Consider the following 24,019-nt stretch of genomic DNA (forward strand, 5'->3'; position numbering starts at 1 on the left):
CAGGTGTTGACAGATGTGAAAATTACCGAACTATCAGTTTAATAAGTCACAGCTGCAAAATACTAACACGAATTCTTTACAGACGAATGGAAAAACTGGTAGAAACGGACCTCGGGGAAGATCAGTTTGGATTCCGTAGAAATGTTGGAACACGTGAGGCAATACTAACCTTACGACTTATCTTAGAAGAAAGATTAAGAAAATGTTTCTAGCATTTGTAGACTTAGAGAAAGCTTTTGACAACGTTAACTGGAATACTCTCTTTCAAATTCTGAAGGTGGCAGGGGTAAAATACAGGGAGCGAAAAGCTATTTACAATTTGTACAGAAACCAGATGGCAGTTATAAGAGTCGAGGGGCATGAAAGGGAAGCAGTGGTTGGGAAAGGAGTGAGAAAGGCTTGTAGCCTCTCCCCGATGTTATTCAATCTGTATATTGAGCAAGCAGTAAAGGAAACAAAAGAAAAATTCGGAGTAGGTATTAAATCCATGGAGAAGAAATAAAAACTTTGAGGTTCGCCGATGACATTGTAATCCTGTCAGAGACAGCAAAGGACTTGGAAGAGCAGTTGAACGGAATGGACAGTGTCTTGAAAGGAGGATATAAGATGAACATCAATAAAAGCAAAACGAGGATAATGGAATGTAGTCAAATTAAATCGGGTGATGCTGAGGGGATTAGATTAGGAAATGAGACACTTAAAGTAGTAAAGGAGTTTTGCTATTTAGGGAGTAAAATAACTGATGATGGTCGAAGTAGAGAGGATATAACATGTAGACTGGCAATGGCAAGGAAATCGTTTCTGAAGAAGAGAAATTTGTTAACATCGAGTATAGATTTAAGTGTCAGGAAGTCGTTTCTGAAAGTATTTGTATGGAGTGTAGCCATGTATGGAAGTGAAACATAGACGATAAATAGTTTGGACAAGAAGAGAATAGAAGCTTTCGAAATGTGGTGCTACAGAAGAATGCTGAAGATAAGGTGGGTAGATCACGTAACTAATGAGGTATTGAATAGGATTGGCGAGAAGAGAAGTTTGTGGCCAACTTGACTAGAAGAAGGGATCGGTTGGTAGGACATGTTTTGAGGCATCAAGGGATCACAAATTTAGCATTGGAGGGCAGCGTGGAGGGTAAAAATCATAGAGGGAGACCGAGAGATCAATACACTAAGCAGATTCAGAAGGATGTAGGTTGCAGTAGGTACTGGGAGATGAAGAAGCTTGCACAGGATAGAGTAGCATGGAGAGCTGCATCAAACTAGTCTCAGGACTGAAGACCACAACAACAACAACAGCCAGGCTGCTCCCTGTTCCACCTACTACAATAACCTGATCTTCGTCGCCAAAACCTTTGTACAAATTGCCTCTGTCCTCTGTCAACCGTCTAAGGCTAGCACTTGGCTTTACAATACTTGTGCTCTGGTACTATGTTCCTAATTTGTCCTGTATCGTATGGCCTACACTCTTCTCATGGCTACTACCTAGCAGCAAGACGCTCTTCCTACTCTCTTCCAGTACAGACCTTCACAAGTTTCTTCGCTAGAAGTCTGCAGCACCCTACTGTGACCTACAGCTGGATGATGCTCTTCTCCTTCTTCGGCAACAAGTCAAATTTATTTGATACTGCTAGCTCAAATGTAGATCTACAGAGCCACTGGAACTGATAAACATGTATACATCTTGAATAGGAAGGGGGGAAAAGTAAACAGTGGTCCCTTTGTTGTACTTTCTTACTGTTACAACTGTTTAAAAGTGCTGTACCAGTGAAATTATTTGTCTGCTCATTATAAAATATATTATAAAATTAACTGAATTCCTCATCAGTGCTTGACAGAACATGACAATAATATAATCATTAAAAAGAAAGACTTTCCTAATGTTCTGAAAATATTATTTATTTGATCGCAAGTTGGCTTTGGACTTCTTAGCTAACAGCTGCAACAAGCTAAAACACCAACTGCTTTCCTTTCCTATGAAACGAAATTGTTTTAACTTTTGATAATGGAGTATCACTTACTTCTTCTCCTTCTGCTTCTTCTTCGTCTTTAATGTGTTGTTGGCTATGTTCCTCGCTGTCATGAAAAACAACTGAGCAAACCTGTTGTAAGTACAAATAGTGAATTAAAGAAAATCTAAAACTGTGACAGATTTATTAATGCTGAATTTTCCTACTGATTTAAGTATACTAAAAATAAAAAAAATGAAAGAAACATATATGGCAGTAGCAACTAGTAATTTGTTTGTCATCAGAAAAAATAATGCACTGACAAATTAATGTTGTCCACTATAAATAGAAAGAACCATTAACACTGGATGAAGATCAATATACACAATCCACAGGTTTCTGATTTGGCAAGCATTGTTACACAGAATGCAACTATTAATTCTATCAGAATTAATATGACTAGCAATTTCATCTGAAGTTTAAAATTCTAATGTTATTTTCACATTCTTTAAACATAAAAAAGTTGTATGAACTAGCAGCAATAGCAACATAATGAAAGTAAAAACTGACAAACATTTTTAATTGATGGAACTGTACCTTTTATAACTGGAAATTGTTGCTGATAATCATGGTTGATGGGTTACATTATTGCCAGGAATCTGCTTGCCTTATCTCCATTCATCCACTTTTGAACTGAACTGTCTGTCATAGTGAGCTAATGTGTTTGTATTTCATAGATACTGTATACTGTACTCTGTACACAATCAGGTGTGATTTCACTCTTTTTTCCTTCTCTTTTTTGGTACTTTGGATCAGATTTGTTTGTTGTGTGAATCTCTTCACAATGTGGGAAAATATCTCAGAAAATGACTATGCTATTTCTAAATTTCACTTTAGTAATAACAATAAGACTGTCCCAGCAAGTAAATAAATTTTGGAATCCATTCCGGTTGATCTAAAGACAAATTTCTCATTAATCTGACAATAGATGTAGATGAAGTAGTAGTAGTAGTAGTAGTAGTAGTAGTACATTCTCAATGCTATATTTCAGCACTCCATAATCAGACAGATTTTGCAAGAAACACAAGTGTTCAGCAGAATCAATATCTTTAGTGTGTAAATGAGTACAAATAAATATTTCTTTGTGAGTAAGCTGACACAATTTATACTATCAACTGCACAAATTAAAAGAACATCACCATGTTAAGAAATGTAGCATGGATACAAATTTTCATAAGGGAACTATGTTTAAGAGTTTTATTTCAACCATTTTTGTTCACCCTGCGTGAATATAAGGCACAACAAATACTGTGGTTATTTATTGTTTTTCCTCCACCTGCTCAAGCAACGATGATTTACTTGTAAGATCTCTCCATCATAATCTCTTTTAAAAGTCCTGAAGATTTTTTAAGCATTTTAACAAAACCAGCTAGGGACAACTCAGTATTTTTGTTTATTTTCCATGGTGCTAAAGCCACGTAAAACATGTTTTGATCAATATCAAAATTGTATTGCACATACTTATATTTGTAATATTCATTCTTTGAAAATCTACACCAATATTTTTATTCTCTGTTTTATAACTGGATTCTGCAACTATGCAGTGCAACTGTTTATTCTCTGAGCCAAGTTGTGGACATTCAAATCTTGTCTTTCACCATGAATTAATCAATTCAGCTTTTATTTATTTATTTTATTTAAATTTTATTTATTTATTTATTTTTGTTCCATGGGAGCATATGATCAGACTAAGTTGATCAAACAATGGAAACTCCAGGTAGGAATATCAATAATGAAGGAAAAGATACATTGCTACTTACCATAAAGAGGACATGTCAAGCTCCAGACAGGCATGATTAAAATACACTCACATATAGCTTTCGGCCTTCATCAGTAAAGACACACACACACACACACACACACACACACACACACACACACACACACACACACACAAAAAGCAAGCAAGGAAGCACTTCTCATGCGCACACAACTGCCAACTCCAGCCGGATTCCGGCCGGAATGCAACATCACTTGGGATGCATGCAGCAATATAGAGGGAGTGGGGAAGGGGAACAGGAAGGGATGGTAGTATATGGGTGGGGAGAGAGACGAACGCTGTCCGGTGGAGTGTGCAGGAACTAGACTACCAGCAGGTGCAGCATCAGGAGGTTGTGGGGCAGGGAGGTGGGGTGGGGGGGGATGGGGGGGGGGGGAGGAACAAAAAAGGAGAGGAATGGGGAAAGTGTGCGGATGCGTTGGCAGAGGGCTGCAGATAAATAGGTTGGGAGATGAGAATGGGGAGGAGATGATAGGAGAGAGAAGGTGGAAACTGTTGGGTGGATGGTGTGTTACTACAGGTTGGGCCCAGGATCATTACAAGAGCAGAGAATGTGTCATAAGGATAATTCCCATCTGCGCAGTTCAGAAAAGCTGGTGGTGAAGGGAAGGTTCCAGATGGCTCAGTGTGAAGCAGACATTGAAATCAAGTGTGTTCTGTTCAGATGCATGTTGTGCCACAGGATGGTCTACTTCGCTCTTAGTCACAGTTTGGTGGTGGCGGTTCATCCTGGTGGACACCTGGTTGGTAGTTGTACCAATACAAAAAGCTGTGCAACGATTGCAGCATAGCTGGTAAACGACATGGCCGCTTTCACAAGTGGGCCGCTCCCTGATGAGATAGGATAAACCTGTGACAGGACTGGAAAGGGAGTTGGGATTGGGAGTGGCGTTCGGACGGACTAGGATGTTGTGGAGGTTGGGTGGGCAACGGAACACCACTTTAGGAGGGGTGGAAAGGATCTCGGGTAGGATGTCCCCCGTTTCAGGCACAGCGATAGGTAATCAAAGCTCTGGCGAAGGATTTGGTTGAGTTGTTCCAATCCAGGATGGTACCAGATGACAAAGCGGACACTCCCTTATGGATGGTTTTTGGGGTGGTGGGAGGCTTGGGGTTGTGAGGAGAAGTGGCACAGGAGATCTGTTTGCAAACTAGGTCTGGGGGATAGCGCCTGTCTGTGAAGGCCTTGGTGAGACCCTCAGCATACGGAGCAAGGGAGTTTTGTCACTGTAGATATGCCGTACCCCGGTGTGCAGCACTGTGTAGTATGCAAATGTGGCTTCTTGCACTGAAAGGTGCTTATCCATGTCTGAAACTATCTTCATCAATACGTAGTTGTCAATTTTTTATCTTTAAGATTCAACTTGAAGAGCGGCTTTATGTTTTTTTGTACTTCATGTGAGTAACAATGTCAGTGTGTCCTCCATGTGAAATCCTAAATTTCGCACCACCAACTGTACACTCAGCATTCTCTCCCGGTCTTTTAATAAAGGGCAATTCTTGCAACATTTTAATCTTTAGTTTGTACTTGAGTGTTTCCAATTATTAACATAGACAATATTTAGATAAAGGTTATCGAAATCACTGCTGCAAGTACTGAAAATATTAAGCTACCATACAACAGAAAAACACGCCACAGGTAGAAAATATGCAATTGTTAAGAAGACTGTAGTATTATCAAGTTTCTGAATGAATCAGTATACAATAACGAATCTCAAATACAGTTTAGTTTTTTCATACAAATGAAGTCTAATGTCTATGTTCCAAAACTTCAGGTGAACAAACCATTGTGAAGGTGATTAATTTAGAAAGGAAAAAAAGTCACACTGTGAAATATGAAAATCCAGGACATTTTGTCATCTCCAAAGAGGATTCGAGGACTTTGAGACATTTTGTTAAAAATCAGGACTGTCCTAAAAAAAATCAGAATGAATGGAATCCCTACTTATGTATTACCCACCACTCACTTATTGGCAGGTCAGTGACTGCACCCTCAATATTTATTTAATCTAATTAACTGCCTCATAGTGACCTGCAAAATGATCCACACCTGTGGTCCAGGCGCATAGTTGTATGGTGTGCCATGGAATTTGCAAGACGCTACCACTGGCAGAGATCTCCAGTCTTGGATGCGCACCCAGTCTCTCCATAGTGCACTCTACTGCCAGCTGACAGCTTATAGAGTCGAGCGCAGCTAGTCTTCACCTCAGTCATATGTTTACATCCAACCTCTGTCTCTCAGGCCAGTAGATCAGCCAGTATATGACAAATATTCTTGGAGTAATAAAGTGTTGTGTTTGTTATTATCTGTGTGTTCTTGCAGTGAAATGAGACTGGCAATGAGTAGGGTCATTTTTTGTGTTTCATTCTGCAGTTGCTTTTCTCATTGTGTTGGGACATGAAAGCTCTGCTTCAAATGTTGTTGCGCCTGCAAGTGGACACCAGTGTGGCAGTTTTCCTGTTTAATGCCCAAACATATTTACATTTCAGCTCTCCTTTGTTGTCTATCAGTAAACAGGCACCTAGGGGGATAAAGTAAACAGCAAATCCCCTTGCTTGGTCAATTCACAGCTGACGTTACCTATACATCAGTAGCTCGGCCTACCTTTACTGTTGTTCAGGATGCTAGTGCGGTAAACATTTTCTGGCTTGGTGCCTCTCATGCCTTTGGCTTTTCAGTCATGGGCTCCATACAACTGATATCTGCCAATGTCCCTCATCAGTCACTGAATTCTCTGTGCTCTGAATTTCAGGATATTTTTTACAGAAGACCTAGTATGTGCCACAGACTTTAAAGCCCACATAACCTCAATGTAGTCGGCTCATCCTAGACTTCTCTTTGTTCTTGGTGGATTCCGCAGCAATCTGTTCCAAATCCAAGACGGAGCTGGACTGGCATCTCTAGGGGCTGTGGTATCAGTTTGCTCTATTGAATGGGCGCACCCCCTGCTACCATAAAATCCCTCTGGTAAACGTTGACTTTGCTGTGATTTTAAAGTCACCAGGAATTCACAGTCTTTGTTTGGCACATACCCACTGCCACATCCGGAAGAGCTGTTCACACACTTACCAGGTGTCAGTTCTTCTCCACCATACCATCAGTTAACCTTCGATGACGAGTGCAAGCATATCATGGTTCTTACCACACCTTATGGTGTGTGTCAGTACCAAAGGTTAATGTTTGGCACGGCAAGTGCCCTTGCAATTTTTCAACACTATAAGGAGCACGTCACGTCCACTATTCTGCACTGTTTCACCTACCTGGACGATGTTACTGCATGTAATACAAGTGACCCCCCGCACAATCTCCGAGTCATTCTTGAAATAATTTGAGCTGTGGGTCTGCATTGTGATCTACAGAAGTCTAAACTTTTCAAACCCTCTCGAGTACCTGGACCACCACTGTATGAACTGCAGGATTTCTTGGGTAAAATTGCCTATTATGACCAATTCCGTCCCGGGGCATCCATCATTGCGCACACTCTCTACCTCCTTCTCCACAAGGGTGCTTCCTCTCTCCGATCTTCAGTGTGCAATCAGGCCTTTTCCACGCTGAAGGACTATCTCAGGTCAGTGCCATATATAGCTACTTTTGATCCTAACAAATCACTGGTTTTGGCTACAGATGTCTTGCACTATGGCGTGAGGGCAGTTCTTGCCCATTGGAATGCAGACGACTCAGAGCAGCCACTGGAATTTCCATCCAAAACTGTCAGTCCTGAACAAGTCCACACTCAGGTTGAGGCGGCAGCTCTGGCGGTCACCGAATTTCATGTGCTCTTGTATTGCATCAAATTCTAACTCGTTACTGACCACAAGCCATTAGTTTCATTATTCACCCCATCCGCACAGGTCCCCGATAAGGCAGCCAAACCCAGAGGTTACTGTGATGGGCATTCTTCCTTTCCAAATATCACAATGACATCCATTTTCGTCCCACCTCATGCCATGCCAATACTCACACTTTATCCAGGTTTCTCACTGGTCCAGACTCCAAGTTTCATAGAGAGGAGCTCTTATGCTTTCATTTGGATGTTGCCTTCTGCCAAGCAGTAGACGGCTTTCCTATCACTGATACCCGGGTCACCAGGTCACAGCATCCGACCGCATCCTCAAGTAGGTCATCCACCTTGTCCAGCTGGGTTGGTCATGCTGTCCTTCAGGCCGCACTTCCAATCCACTTTATAACTACTTTGTCATGCATAATCGTCTCTTGTTCTTAGACAGCGTCCTCCTCCTCCACCTCCCCACAGACGATGCAGCTCCCAGGGTGGTCATTCCTGGGAGTTTGCGGTGGGAGGTCTTACAGCTGTTACGTGAGGGTCACTGGGGTGTTTCCCACAACAAAGCCTTGACTTACAGATATGTGTACTGGCCCTGCATTGACTGTGAGATGGAGCATTTGGTTGCTGCAAGTCCCCAGTGCCCTAGTCAACAGGCGGGTCCAAAGGCTTTGTTTTCCCCCAAGGCCTCAAGCAACCTAGACCTAATAATGCATCCATGTGGATTTTGTAGGTCTGTTTCTGAATGTGTCTTGGCTGGCTGACTGTCATTGACAAGTTTTCTATACAGAGTCCGCTGCTCCTAAACCACTACAGAACTTGATATTCAAACCCTTTCAAAAAAATTTTCTGTGGAAGGTTTCTTGGCTACTCCCGTTTCTGACAATGGATGTCAGTTCTTGTACCAGGCAATTTGTGATTTCTGTGTGCAGTCAAGCATTCGGCATGTTCGCTCTCCTCACTTTCACTCCAAATCTAATGGTGAGGCCAAGTGCATGGTTCACACCTTTAAGGCCCAGAAGAAAAAATATCTGCAGAGATTCCCCACCAAGGAGGCATTACTGTTTTTCCTATAGCCTACTGGATGACTTGCATTGGTTCCAGTAACCCTGCCAAGCTTCTCCATGGATGGCCATTGTGGATGTTGTTATACCTCCTCTGTCATGTTCTCACCTGCAGCTGTATTCCACCGTACCACACTTCTTACCAGGGGAGGTTTTGATCAGCACCTCCATGGTTACCAGCAACCACTGTGTGTCAGATCAGATGCCACATCTATGCTCTCCGGAATGGTGACTGGGAGGTCTGGCACCATCAAAATCAGCTCCAAGTCCAGATGGGCACCCATGTGTCCAGCTAGGCTGCACCACCACCTTCACCGGTGGATAGGTTGCTGGGTGTCACCTATCCACCAGTATTCCAGCCTCAATTTTTGCCTGCATCAGTGCCGCTGATGAGACTATGACATTACAACCTCTGGCAGCTGCCCCAGTGCCCCTCCAGCTGGTGGATACAACCATTACTGGTTCGATGTCATTTGCGTGGCCTCAGCTTGCAGTGGAGTCACTTCCACTCTTCCTCCACTGTCTTATGTCACCACAGATTCTGGATTGGAATGCCTGTCACTGGTCCCGTCATTTTGTGCTCCCACAGTGGGGCTTCAGAGCACTCTTCACACTGGCCACTTTCATCCTTATTCCTCTCTGCTGAGAGAGTAGTTCTCCCCTCTCACCTCCGAGGTCTCCGTGGACATGAACACTGTCTCCACATTGAGGTCATCCACTCCTTGCCCACCTCTCCACATTGAGGCCATCCACTCCTTGCCCAGTGTATCAGTGAACCTCCATCCCCAAGGGGAGAGGGGTGAAGCTACATGTGTAAGGTTCCATACCTGAAATCCAGGTGTGTAGCTTTATGCCACGTCACAGAAATCACAAGAAACTAGCAGCGCCAGACATCTCTGTTCTCATATGTGCTCACAGCCTCTAAATATTTCACTCTACAGGCCAGACGACAGCTTATGGAATCGAGCTCGGGCAGTCTCACCCTCAGTCATATATTTACATTCTGGCAATGTGTCTTGGACAAGTAGAGCAGCCACTCCGTGGCTGTACCAGTATTCTTGAAGAAAAAAAGCATTGGGTTTGTTGTTATCTGTGTGTCTTGTAGTCAGAACATGCCTGGACGGCTAAGTGGTAAGAGCACTACCAGCTAATGGCAAGACTCTTGATTCTGAGCTCGAGTCCCAGTCGAGCACACAGTTTTAACCAGCCAGGAAATTTCATAAAAGCACTCACTTTACTGCAGAGTGAAAGACACACTTTGAAAAAAATGCTTTTTTTTTATGGGATTGATTAATTATCCAAACAGTCAACTGTGAAGGTACTACCAACATGAACGAGTGTCGCTGTTTATCTCAACTAACAGTCCAACAAAATCTGTTGTTCCTCTACAGAGCCCTTATCATTCTGCATTCTGTCGCATTGCAGCCAAGCCATGTGGAGACTCTCCACACCACAGCAGCTGCATCAGTGTGCCAGCTCTACATTTCACTGTGTCAGCAGCTCACCTCCCTGCACTCAAGCCACTACTAAGCCTGCCACCCAGTGCCAGAATATTACGAGAAGAATGAAACACACTATACTATCCAGACTTTTTATGTTCATGGTGGAGTCAAGTTGAATGATTAAATAAAGAACTGTGTTTATGTCCACCACTGGTGTGACTGCAGCTCCCCACACTTCGCACCTGTCTCCCAAATCGTGCTGCATTTGGGTGCCCATCCTGCTTTCACTTTTTGCATTTGCTGTCAGAATTGAGATGGCTGGGAGACTATATCTATCTACATCTACATGATTACTATGCAGTTTACAATTAAGTGCCTCGCAGAGGGTTCATCAAACCAAATTCAAGCTATTTCTCTACTGTTCCACTCTCCAACAGCATGCTGGAAAATGAACAAACAAATCTTTCTGTGCAAGCTCTGATTTCTCTTATTTTATTTAGAGGATCATTTCTCCCTATTTAAGTGGGCACCAACAAAATGTTTTAACACTGTTTAGAGAAAGTTGGTGATTGAAATTTCATGAGAATATCCTGTTGCGGTGAAAAATGGCTTTGTTTTAATGACTTGCCACCCAATTTCACATATAATATCCATGACACTCAACACAAAACGAGCTGCCCCTCTTTGGACTTTTTGATGTTCTCTGTCAGTCCTAACCCATGTGGATCTGACACTGCACAGCAAAACTCCAGAAGAGGGCAGGCAGGCATAGTGTAAGAAGTCTCTTTAGTAAACTTGTTGCATTTTCTAAGTTTTCTGCCAATTACTCACAGTTTCTGGTTCACTTTCTACGCAACATTATTTAGATGATCGTCCAACTTGAAGTTATTCATAATTGTAATTACAAAGTATTTAGTTAAATTGATAGCCTTTAGATTTGTGAGATTTATCGCAAATCCAATCTTCGCAGATTTGTCTTATTACTAATGCTTTCATTGCTTAGAGTCAACTGCCACTTTTTGCACCATACAGACGTCTTGTGTAAACCACTTTGCAATTGCTTTGATCATCTGATGAATTTACAAGACAGTCAATGACAGCTCATTGGCAAACAAACTTAGTGGGCTGTTCAGGTTGTCTCCTAAATTGTTCATGTAGATCAGGAATGACAACAGAGCGCCTGTACCTCTTCCTTGGGGAATGCCAGATTTTACATCTGTTTTACTCTACAACTTTATCAGTTACTATCAATTGTGAGCTTTCTGACAAGAAATGATGAATCCAGTCGCACAACTAAGACACCACTCCATAGGCACACAATTTGATTAGCAGTCGCTTGTGATGAATGCTGTCAAAAGGTTTCTGGAAATCAAAAAAAAAAAAAAAAAAAAAAAAATGGAATCAATTTGACATCCCCTGCCGATAGTGCTCATTACTTCATGAGAATAAAAAGCTACCTGTGTTTCATAAGAAAGATATTTTGTGAATCCATGTTCGCAGTTTGTCAATAAACTGTTTTCTTTGAGGTAATTCAAAATGTTTGAGCACAATATATGTTCCAAAATCCTACAGCAAATCAACATTAGTGATATGCGTCTGTAATAAATGAGTCATATTTTCTTAGTTTGGTTGTGGTGAGACGTGTACAATTTTCCAATCTTTCTTTTGATGAGCGAGCAGTTGCATGTAACTGTTAAGTACGGAGCTATTGTATCAGCATGCACTGAAAGGAATCTGACTGGTATACAATCTGGATCGGAGGCCTTGCCTTTATTAAGTCATTTAAGCTGCTTCACTAGAACAAGGATGTCTACTTTTAAGTTATTCATACTTGCAGTTGTTCTTGATGCGAATTCTGGAATATTCGCTTCATCTTCTTTGCGGAAGGAATTTCAGAAAACTGTATTTAGTATCTCTGCTTTAGTGTCTGTGGTCATGTGTGCAAGAGTTGCATTTGCGTGAGTGTATACGTTTATGTTGTCTATTTCCGACAAAGGCCTTGTTGGTCGAATGCTCACTTGCTGACAGTCTTTTTGTTGTGCGTACCTGTGACTTAGCGTCTCTGTTATATGGTGAGTAGCAACTATTCTTTCCATAATACTGATACAAAGCAGCCATACGGGGAGGCAATGCACAGGTGCGACAAGAGTTACTGGCCCTGACACCATTAATTAAACCACTCCGTTCTCAGGAACACACTGGACATAACAGCAGTAAATCCACCAACGATGTCTGTAGAAACTTATTATAAAGGGAGAACACAATGAGAAAGTTGTACAAAGACTTTTTTGTATATTATGAGCAGCATGGTAGCCCAGGAAGTAGTCTATCAGGATACAGAGGGAAAAAGCATATTATGGGCAAAAGAGAGTAGCTGGAAAGTGACTGACAGAGGAAGTAGATTCATGGCATCTGAGAGGTCCTTGACGAGAGGCCACTGGACTACGCACAGTGCCTGCAGCCTGTCAGCCACCACTACAAGTTGTACTGAGTAACTGCTGTGAACTCTGCTGCTGTTGGGCCGATACCTATGGATCTCTGCCATACCGCCCCAATGCTGGCAGCCAGTATGCTGCCACCACCTCCACAGGATCACTTACCACCACTAGAGTCCAACCAGCAGTTCAGAGTCTAAAGCTGGGCAGCACCGCATGCTGGCCAACATCATTTGCAGCCCATGCCATGCCACGGCTGAGCCACTTGCAGCCCATGCCATGCCACGGCTGAGCCACGTGCAGACACTGTGCCACTGCTGGTTAGCAGTGTGCCAGATCTACATTATACTGTGTAAGCAGCTCACCTCTCTGCACTCAGACCATCACTATGCATGCCGCTCAGTGCCAGAATATTATGTGAAGAAGAAAATGCACTACAATGCCTGTAATAGCTGGATGGAAAAGTTAAAGACTTTCTTGGCAGCTGTGCATGCAGCAGCAAAAAATATAGGGAGGCTACTGATATAATCAAACACTCTAATACGGAGGATAGTTATGGTCTCGCTGCCAGTAATTCCAGCCCAGCAGGCCATTTGTGTTCACCAGCCAGCACCACCACTCAACCTGGATTTAGTGGTGAAAACAGTGGCCATGAGGGAAATGCCGTGCAACATTAATGCTTCCTGTGGGAAAACATTACCCTGATTTGCTATAGCCTATCATACAGCTGTCCCCCTCCTTAACAATCTCTCTTCAAACTGTCCAGTGACATCCCAGATATGTGATACTGATGGCTACCAGATAACCAAAATAGATAGTATATAGGGGAATACATTCACTAGTATCCAGTAGTTAACTGCTCTGAAGAGGATTACAGAAAGCCAGCTGAAACCTTGGCATTTTAGTTGCATTTGCATTTTACAATGACACGGCCTAATACCCATTTCATTCAAAATGACATTTCGCCATGGAAACCTACAAACATATAAATTAAAAGACATGGCGGAGTCACGCTGAATTATTAAATAAATGACTGTGTTTACATCCACCGCTGCTATGGCTGCAGCCTCCCCATAATTCACGTGTCTCCCAAACCACCTACAGAGCCTACATCACCCAAAAGGTCTCTAGCATATCCTGAAAACCAAGAACTGTTCACGTTTCACGGTGGTTTCTCTGCAGCTACCACCTTCCTGTCACAGTGCAAATGACAGTTCAGCTGAAACTGATTTTTATTGGCAACAGCATAAAGCATTAAGGAGAAAATTTATTGGGAGAGTGTGAAAACTCCAAGATCCTTAGGGGGCCTCTGCATGATGTGTTATCTACTTCACACACGCTATTCTTACACTTCATATTTGGAGAACAGAATGCTTTATTTACTTTATGGGCACTAATGCAGAAGACAATTCCTAAAGAAGGGAGTGCAAATATGCAAAAATATGCCAACAGCCCTGCCTTTTAGTCTACACAATGAGAGTGTTCTAAGAGTGAATCATTCTGAAGTGACAAAAATGTGGTGCTACTGCAATACCAGTTACATTCAAGAACAGGCCAACAGGCTGCAATGCGTTTGAAAATAGAAATATCTTGTATATACTTACACGAGTTGCCATTTTAAATACATATATTGTACAAACTGACATACGTGTGTATAACTCACCTCAGATGCAACTGGTTTGACTTCGTAGTCTTCTTCAGGTTGCTCCTCCTTCACACACACAAATTCAAAGGGCTGTAACAGAAGGGAAGTGGCAGTTTAGAGGTGGAAAGAGCAGCTGTTAATTGAACAAGCAGTACAAAAACCAGACAAGAATTGTAAATCATTAAAGATTCAATTTAGATACAAAATGGGGAAACTGAAAAGGCTTTATAAAAGAGAAAAAGTGTCCTATTTTATGATGTGATTTGGAGAAAGTGGAACTGCTATTAAAAATTCTGCAAATTGTACAGGAAAGGAAAATAATGACTTCTTTGACATAATGAGTATGAAGCACACTTCCACAACAGAAATTCATTAACCTTGGTGGATATTGTGGGAATATCCAAGAGTCCATTCCCCAATTATGGTATTATGTGCACAGGTTGCAACACCAGAAAATGGCAGCAAAACACAACAGACCTGCACAGGACTGACACTTGGTGCAAGAACTGGCAGCTTAATCACACTAAAAATATAATGTATCGAATGTACATAGTTGGAGACATTTAGTAGGGTTTCATTACCATTTATAATGGAATGACTGTATGGTATTACTAGCCAAGAAGACAAGTCTGGAGTTGTTCAGTAGCCTGGTGCATGTCATTCTATTTGATCCCACTTCAACAACTTCCACATGTGTGATGGAGATGAGAATATATAAAAGGTAATTTATAAATGTCAGTTGCTGCATAAAAAAGAGTTCTTCCAACTGACAGAAGTTTATATCCAAACGTTTAACAAGAAGCTTGTATCAATAGTAAATAATCAAATAACAGGAAATAGAGACCAGTTCTTGCAGGAAATAAAATACATGTGAAATACTGGAACTATTTATTATACTGACAAATTAGTGTAGAGCAAGATCATTCCAGCAAATTCACATGGCAGAAATAAAAAATAACTTCAGTCACCAAAAAATTGGTACAGGCCTTTACAGAGGAACTGTGCACCAATGCAATGGCTGGAAGTGTTGAAATGAAACACCATTCCACTTCAGGAAAGATGATTACAATATGCCACATTCGGAATAAACAGGAGTTTGTCCACAATGCTGGTTTGCTTTTCCCCCAGGCAGAAGATGGTACCAACTATCATTGAGAGACAAATGCAAAGCTCTATTAAGGGTGGTTCAAGAAAATTAAGAAAAATTACCTACATAGAGCTATGACTGTGACTGTTAACACTTTGTATCAGATAATGAAACAGAGGAAGGGTTCTATTGTTGAATGGCTTTACAATGAATTTACAAAAGCAGTTCCCATATCAAACACCAGGAACTCATTAGTAGAGCGAACTGTGTTCAGTAGATAAAGGACCCAAAATTCTGTGCTTGCTAATCGCATACTGCGAATTCCACATCATATAACCATATATGTAAATTGAAGGTAGAGAGGCGAGGAAAGGAATGGAAAGGGGAGGGGAGGGATCACTGCTGTCAGCTGCATTGGGACATTATGCAGAATCAACAGCAACATGTAAAAATGTGTGCCAGACTGGGATTTGAACCCATGACCTCCTGCTTACTAGGCAGGTGTGCTAACCACTGCGCCATCCGGGACACAGTGTTATCGCAGCTGCGCCGACTATCTTGGCACTCCTCACGGCCGATCTACACTACCACACTACCATCGGACATGTCCGAAAGAACAGACACCACACATTCATATAAATCAGATAACGTGTTTGGGATGTGTCAAAAACATGGTCACAATAGAATACAAGACTTTTAACGCAACTGTCACACTATACCTTTGCTGCTCCATTTTGCAAAAAGCAACTGAGGGATTTTCTAAAATCACCATTCTTACCTACAAATTTTATTCCATCTAGTTACTGCATTTAGTAAGTTGACTTTTTATTTACTGGTGCTAATGGGCATATTCTTTAAGAACTGTTTTATATGGAGAGTTCATACGCTGTCTCCAATTTTCATCTTTCTCAAAAGCGAGATCTCTCTCCATGGACATGTGACAGCCAGTTAACATAGATATGTTGCACCAAGGGTGGATAGCACATTTTTCACTCTCTACTGTAGGATTGTCAATCATTATGACGGCAGCAGGATGGTGCTTTAGCAGCTGCAACCTTACACGGATTGATGCCAGTAACCAATTTGTTTACAAAGGTGCATGTCACAAATATGAAAATTGTTAATAAGGAATGGTTTGTAATACTACCAACTAAAGTTAAAGGAATACAGCATCTTTAATTTCACCAAAATAGATACGAGAATAGGCCCAATCAAAGTGTATTCATATAATATTCCTGTGAGAAAATGACACAGTAGAAATCATCAAAAACAAGCCAGTAATTAGGGAATTTAAGTCCTTAAGACTATCAACAGGAAATTTTTCACGAAAAAATGGTCTCGGTTTCCAGTTCTTCAAAGCTGGTATTCCCTAAAAAATGCCCAAAAAGCATGCTTTTATAAATACTACAGCATGTGTCACCTTATTTGCTACTAAAGAAGCATTGGAACTCAAGATGAATTCAAAGTGAGAAGTAAATTGTTATGAAATGAATAATTCGTCAGCTCACCACCATCACCACGCTCAAGATTACATTCACTTCACAGGCAGTCTGAACAGTTATCAATTGTAAAACAGTTGCCTACGAAATGGCATTAACTGAAAAGGCCTGCTCCGGGCAGTCTGTCCCCCCCCCCCCCCCCCCCCCCCCCCGCCTCAATACATACTGCAACTGTACAATCACTGAAAGCTATCATTACTGACACACATATGACGTGCAGACCTGACTCTGCCTGACAAATTGTGGTAGCTGCTGTTCTACTTGTCAACACAGTACTGAATTGGAATTTACTATCAACACTAAACACAACTTTGTGCAACCCATCCTCCCACCTGTATCTCTCATCTATACCACTGGAGGTTGGTTGCAAAGTGGAGAGGTGCCAAGAGGAAGTGCTATGCACACCACCCTCAATCTCAATCTCCTAGTCCATCTTTATGATAAGATTCACTTTGCTCTTAGCTGACATTTTGGATGCTATTGTGTGATCAGTTTGTGTGTGTGTTCAATCAGTTTGATTGTTCCTGCAGGAACAAATCTGTACCCATTGCCATCCAGAACCAGCAAGAGCACACGTACCACTCTTCAACTGTCTAATACATATATGCACACACTGATACACAATTGACATCAACATGGGCAATTTGGCAGCTTTCCACTGGCTGATAATACAAGCTGATGGAAACTCAGTCAAGCTCACAAACTGTACTAATCAATGTCAGCTTGGCACAACTTGGCAGCTCTTACTTAATGTTATGGGTATCATACTCTGTGGATCTTGTGGAGAGGTGTTTCTGGGATGTGGAAAGAAGAGAAGGATGTATATTTTATTAAGTGTAATACAATGAAAAACCTTAAATTTACCAATGCTCATAAAGATAGGGAACTAATATAAATAATATTGTAACTCAAAACATTAATTTTAAGGGTTCTGTGAAGGTATTCACTACTAGAGCAGAAAGAGTTATTCAACAAAGTTCTCCAATTCAGCCAAACTCCACATCACTCTCAACACATTCAACATGCACTGGCACACATGAGTACCCAGTACCTGACTTCTTTCTCCACAAATGTGAAGCTTTTGAAGTCTTTGTAGAGTTTACTTAAGGTCCTCGTGATGTATTCGAGATATATTTCTTAAGAAAAGAGAAATAATGGTAACAACAAAGAACACTGGTAAATGTGTGTATTGTGAAATTTGTCAAAATACCATATGTTTTAGTGGCATGTCTTTCAAATAACATTAGATATAAATCTTACAAAGTACTTCTGTACCTATAGAATATTATCTCTTTAAACTAAATTTTCAAAACACAGTTCTAAAAGCCATTTGTTAGTAAAGATAGGTGGAATTTTTAAATATCCTACAACTCTAACCTTGCTTACTGAAAATTTATTTGAACTAAGAAGTCTAATATTATCCCTCTTAAGGACTGTAAGTTAATCATCATCATTCTTTGGCATGTAACACACAAGTATAAGGAATGTTATCCACAGAGTCAAACTCGCATCATTTGGCTGTCTGAATTCAACATTTTCTACACACACACACACACACACACACACACACACACACACACACACACACACACTTAAAAAGCATACAAGAATTGTCATAAAATAAAATTATTCATACATGACTTCTATGTCTTACTTTAAAATTGATAACACTTGATACTCTGTTTTGCTTCATCATGCTACCACTCATTCACTGCATTAACACTGATCACATCTGCATAATGCCACACCAGCTGCCTTCCCATACACTGACTTGCTCCATAAACATCAAGTATACAGCACCAACTGGTTGCACTGAACCACCAACTATTCCATTGTATCCCAGAGATGTCAAAGCAGATATGGAAAAACAACAGTCCCAATAATTATATACACATGGAGCCATGAGTGTGCCAATGGTTACAGCAGAAAGAATAAGTAAGTTGAACATCATCAACAAGTGGTAGTAAACAGCACATATGCTGTAAGTACAATGAGGTGACAAAAGTCATGGGATACCTCCCACTATCATGAGGGACCTCATTTTGCAAGACGTAGTGCAGCAATTTGGTGTGGCATGGACTCAAGAAGTCAGTGAACATCCCCTGCAGAAATACTGAGCCATGCTGCAGACATCCATAATTAAGAAAGTATTGCTGGTGAAGGATTTTGTGGACAAACTGGCCTCTCAATTATGTCCCATAAATGTTTGATAGGATTCATGCCAAGCGATCTTAGTAGGCAAATCATTCACTCAAATTGTCCAGAATGTATTTCAAACTAAGCGTGAATGACAGTAGCTCAGTAACATAACTATTTTGCTTGGGAACACAAAGTCTATGAATGGCTGCAAATGGTCTCCAAGTAGCCAAACATTATCATTTCCAGTCAACAATCGGTTCAGTGGGACCAGATGACACAGTCCATTCCGTGTAAACACAGCTTACTCCATTACGGAGCCGCCACCAGCTTGCACGGTCCCTTGTTGTAACCTGTGTCCACGGTTTGTGGGATCTGCACCACACTAACTCTACCACCAACTCTTACCAACTAAAATTGGGACACATCTGGCCAGCCCACAGTATATAGTTGTTTAGGGTTCAACAGATATATTCATCATATGTCCCACTATGATTGTTAGTGCTGCTAGTCTGTTAGCACTGACATCTCTACGCAAAAGCTGCTAATCTTGATCATTAACTGAAGGCCATTGGCCACTACACTGTCCGTGGTGAGAGGTAATGCCTGATTTTTTTTTTTTTTTTATTCTTGGCACTATGAATCTTGGAATACTGAATTCTCTAATGATTTCCAAACTGGAATGTCCTATGCCTCTAGCTCCAACTGCCATTTCATTTTCAAAGTCTTTAATTCCCGTAATGCAGCCATAATCACATCAGAACCCTTTTAACATGAATCACCTTGGTACAAATGACAGCTCTGCCAGAGCACGGTCCTTTTATACCTTGTGTACGCAATACTACAGCCATCTGCATAAGTGCATATCGCTATCCCATGACTTTTGTCACCTCAGTGTATGGTGAATCACCTAACCCACAACGGAATGAGGAAACAAGAAGAACTACCTAAGGACAGAAAGATTGGTATTGTGCCATATCTAGAGAAAATCTCAGCAAAACTGGTGAATACATTTAAACCGTACAGTGTCCAGGTGGCATTCCATGTGGAAAAACTTAGAATAGTTTAAAGTAAACTGCAACAAATGGAAATATACAGAGTGTATCATGCAACACAAAGTATGAAGATCAAACAGGAAGAATATACTTGACAAGTTATAGAAAGAGCACACAGACCATACAGCCAAGGAAATTATAGAATAACTCCAGTAGGCAAGTGCAATTACAACACAATCCATCCAGTGAAAGGTATTGAAGAGGATTTAGGCTTGCTAGCAAAGAAAGGAAACTTAACCAACTTGAAGAACTAGAAACTATGTTTCATTCCATAATGTGCTCAATGGACAAATCAGAGAAAATTCTAAACATTCTTCAACGAGGTCATGGATTTTTTTTGAATTTAGCAGTAATATGATACATGCAAGCAATTTTCATAGATAACTATTGGCAATATCGTTTCTTCGTGTCCTCTTGACAAATGTGGAATACAATGGAGTGGTTAGTGGTTCAATGAAGACAGTTGGCGCCGAATACTAGCTGTTTACAAAAACGAGTCAACGTACAGCAAGGCAGCTGGTGTGACATTAAACAGATGCAAAAGGTGTTACTGCTACAGAAAAGCAGCGCTTCGATGAATGGGTGGTAGTGCAGTGAAGCATAATAGAGGATCGGGTATTACCAATTTTGAAGTCAGACACACTTGACTCCCAAAACATATGGCTGTGATTAACATTTTTTTTATTTATGTGTTGCAAGTTAAATGATAATGACAATGAACTAAGGTGCTTCAATAATTGAAGGGTGTCAGTTATCTAGTTAACAAACTAAACATTATCTACTGCTTGTATTTCATTCGTTTGAACAGACTAGTTTTGCAGCTTCTATCAGAAGCACTACATTCCATTCAATGAGCCTCGACAAAATTTAATAATAATCAACCTGTCTTATACTACCAACTGATAGGATAATTTGCTGATTTTTCAGTATGAAAGCTCATGCTATTTCTTACTCCCGAACTTTTATTATCTGGAAACAGGTCAACATTTGCACCATCTGACAATGCGAGTGGAAGGCAGGTCATATGTATTAGAAACAACATAGGACACAAAGTAGAACCTTGAGTCACATCACCTCTAACTGATTCAAATTTCAAGTGCTACACAAGCACCATGGAATGATACACTTTGCTGTCCATCTTGCAGATAAAAAAAATTAAACCTGCTGTGTCTACTACCCCATAAAATCCATAACACTGTCACACAGAAACCAGAATTGAGCACCAGTTACGATAGCAGGGTCAATAACAGTAACTACCACTTCACACTGAAGTACGTTTATCGAGCATGCACAACAGTACAAATGGCGCCGACCTGCCTGTCGCAGAAGAGTGTGCTCATATTTATATGTTTAATAGTCTAGCAAACTAAAATATTCCACAATTAAGTAAATTCAAGAACCTTAGAAAAATCACAAATGATAAATAATTGCAGTATGCAGTAATTGAATCAGTGACCTGCACATTCCAGCCAGCTAACAACTACAGTCTCTACACTGCAGCAAATGACATACTTGCAGCTACTTTTTTCACATATTTAGTCAGTTTCCTTCACATGGCAACACTGGTGGATCCTATGTTCTGGTTGTGTTGTCGTGTCCTTATGCACACAATGATGTTCAGATGGAATTATTTCTGTTGATTCACAACAATGCACTGGACAGGCCTTTAAATTCATTTTAGAAGGCCCTACCACAAAACACATTTCAGAACTAATAGGGTTTTATGTAAAAGACATGGATAATGCATGTCAATTTCTGTCTCCTCGGTGTAGACCACAAATCACATTTCAGAACTGTGATAGGGTTTTATGTAAAGGACATGGATAATGCATGTCGATTTTTGTCTCCTCGGTGTAGGATTATCATCCTAGACTTTATATGTGGCATCTGAGAAGTGATAAGAAATACAGTCGAGGCCAAAGTACCGCTTTTATTATTTTTCTGGTAGCCCAACCATGCACACAGGTGTAAAAATCAATACAAAGTACAATGGGTTGCATTTTACAGGTCAGTGTTTGGCATTATAACATTCGTGGTCAGGATCCCGGGCATCCGATGTCTGTATGGCAGCTCTTGCTTCTTCAATTCTTGTGATGACCTGTTTGACGTAATCGTCCTGAGCATCATCAGGCTGAAACACAGAGTAACCATTTTCTCAGCCTTTTTGAGAGGATCATGGGAAATTGCGAAACCTGTAGTGACTTGCTTTGCACTGTCGTACACAAGTGTCATAACAGGCAGTATCATGTCACAATCTACCCACTTGACACCAACAAAAATCAAGAGCATATCTTCCGTCACCTTTTCACAAAAAATTCCTTGAATGCATTCGTCTATGGGTGCTGGACAACTATCATTCTGTGGATGATGCTGCATCATGAAATTATTTCTGATGTCAGTTTCTACTGAAACAGTTTTACATGCTCAGTGATCACTACGCAGGGTGCTCCATGCTCAAAGTTATGTCTTCGGAAAAAACATGGCAATTTCCAGAGCTACAGATGTCAGAATGCCTTGTTGATAGCACAGCTGATGAAATATTCAGTGCATTTATTTCCACTTGAGAAGCCTCTGCAAGAGGTCAGTCCAATCCAGTGAAACACAGCAACAGCAGGAGCTCAGACATTATTGCTGGTTTTTTAATTAGTTTCCAGCCTCACTAAGTATTACAACGATCAGGTAGAGGTTGCTGCAGCTCATTACAAGCTCTTTCATTTGTGGAAAAAGCCAGAACACACATACTGTTGGTGGATCACTGAACTTCAAGGTTTGACCTGACTGTGTCACTTTCAATGTAGCTGTCAATGGTACTATAGTGACACAATGATTCATGATGCAATTGCGTACAACGTGCCAGACAGTAGGATTTGTGAAAAAATTCTCAAACATTCTGATCCTACACTGAATCAAATGTTACACAAACTGTTTGTGAAATTAGTCATTGCCAGATGCTGTGTGCTACTTAAGTTAGACACTGGCACTTCCGTTACACTGTTTAATCGTGGCACTTGTGAACAGTTGGACTCACCACAGTTGACAAAACTTGCACATAACTTACTGTGTATAATGGTCAGGACATTCCAGTGCTTGGAACATGTAGTCTGCCTGCCACATTTCAGTCTCTCACCAGAACTGTGACAATTACAATTTTGCGTTTGCAAAACTGTGGAAATATTTTTGGATTACATTCACTTCATTTGTCTGGTATTTGTATTCAGGACAATGTACTTTCTGTTTCTGCTCTTAACCCAAAAGCCAGTGTTACTCAATGGCTTGCGGAGTTACCCCGTTTATTTTCTTAAGAACTTGGCAGAGCAGATAATATTGTGGTGCACGTTAAAATGAAGGACAATGCGCAGCCTAAGTTTATTTTGTGCATGTTCTGTCCGTCTTGCACTTAGAGACAAAGTTTCAAGTGAACTTAGAGAATGGGGAAACAACAGTGTTATAGCTCCTAGCTAGTCCTTTTCCCTTAGTAACCTTAACACACCTTTCTGGAAGACTTTGTCTTTGTGTTGACTTCAAATCCGTTGAGAGTCCACAAACAATAATGGATGCTCATATGTTGCCTCACTCTGAGGAACTAATGGACAGGCGTGGTGCAGGCTGATATTTTTCAAAAATTGACTTACACAATACATATTTGCAAATTCCACTAGATGAAGAGTCTCAGAAAGTGTTTGTGGTCAACACACATTTACGGTTCTTCAAATTTTTGCACTTACCAATTTGCAGAGCTTCAGCACCTACCGTATTCCAGTGCTAATTAGAACAAATTACTGCAAAAAGTTCCATTCTGCTCAAATTACTTGGACGATATTGTGGTGTTGGGATGTACACTGGAGGAACATATCAGTAACCTTCGTATGCTTTTTCAAATGCTTTATTTTCAGACTGAAATTCACTACTTAGGTAATACTCTATGTAGCCATGGTGTTCATCCCCTTTACTCACATATGCTGGCTATCGGGACCTCCCTGCCCTGCGGAACATGACAGAATTGCAGTCAGTTCTCAGGAAGGTGAAAAATTATACCCGTTTTATACACTACACAGACCAGACGGCAACTCCATTGTATTGCCTGCACTG

The 24,019-nt window shown here is 40.9% G+C and overlaps 1 protein-coding gene and 1 non-coding gene across 6 annotated transcripts in view; both read right to left on the minus strand.

Moving 5' to 3' along the window:
• Positions 1-24,019, minus strand: part of LOC126194812 (gastrula zinc finger protein XlCGF17.1-like) — a 118,107-nt gene that overhangs the window by 35,117 nt on the left and 58,971 nt on the right. For 3 of the 5 annotated variants that reach the window (XM_049933129.1, XM_049933130.1, XM_049933131.1), the window contains exons 4-5: positions 14,172-14,243; positions 2,018-2,098 (exon numbers count right to left, since the gene is read on the minus strand). In XM_049933129.1, coding sequence (XP_049789086.1) covers positions 2,018-2,098; positions 14,172-14,243 — 153 coding nt within the window. The remainder of the gene's footprint in view (positions 1-2,017; positions 2,099-14,171; positions 14,244-24,019) is intronic. The other 2 variants (XM_049933133.1, XM_049933132.1) reach the window with 1 other exon arrangement.
• Trnat-agu (transfer RNA threonine (anticodon AGU)) lies at positions 15,695-15,769 on the minus strand. Its single transcript has one exon. It is a non-coding gene; the product is annotated as a tRNA-Thr (tRNA).

Source organism: Schistocerca nitens, chromosome 7 (assembly GCF_023898315.1).
Source record: "Schistocerca nitens isolate TAMUIC-IGC-003100 chromosome 7, iqSchNite1.1, whole genome shotgun sequence".
Taxonomy (NCBI): domain Eukaryota; kingdom Metazoa; phylum Arthropoda; class Insecta; order Orthoptera; family Acrididae; genus Schistocerca; species Schistocerca nitens.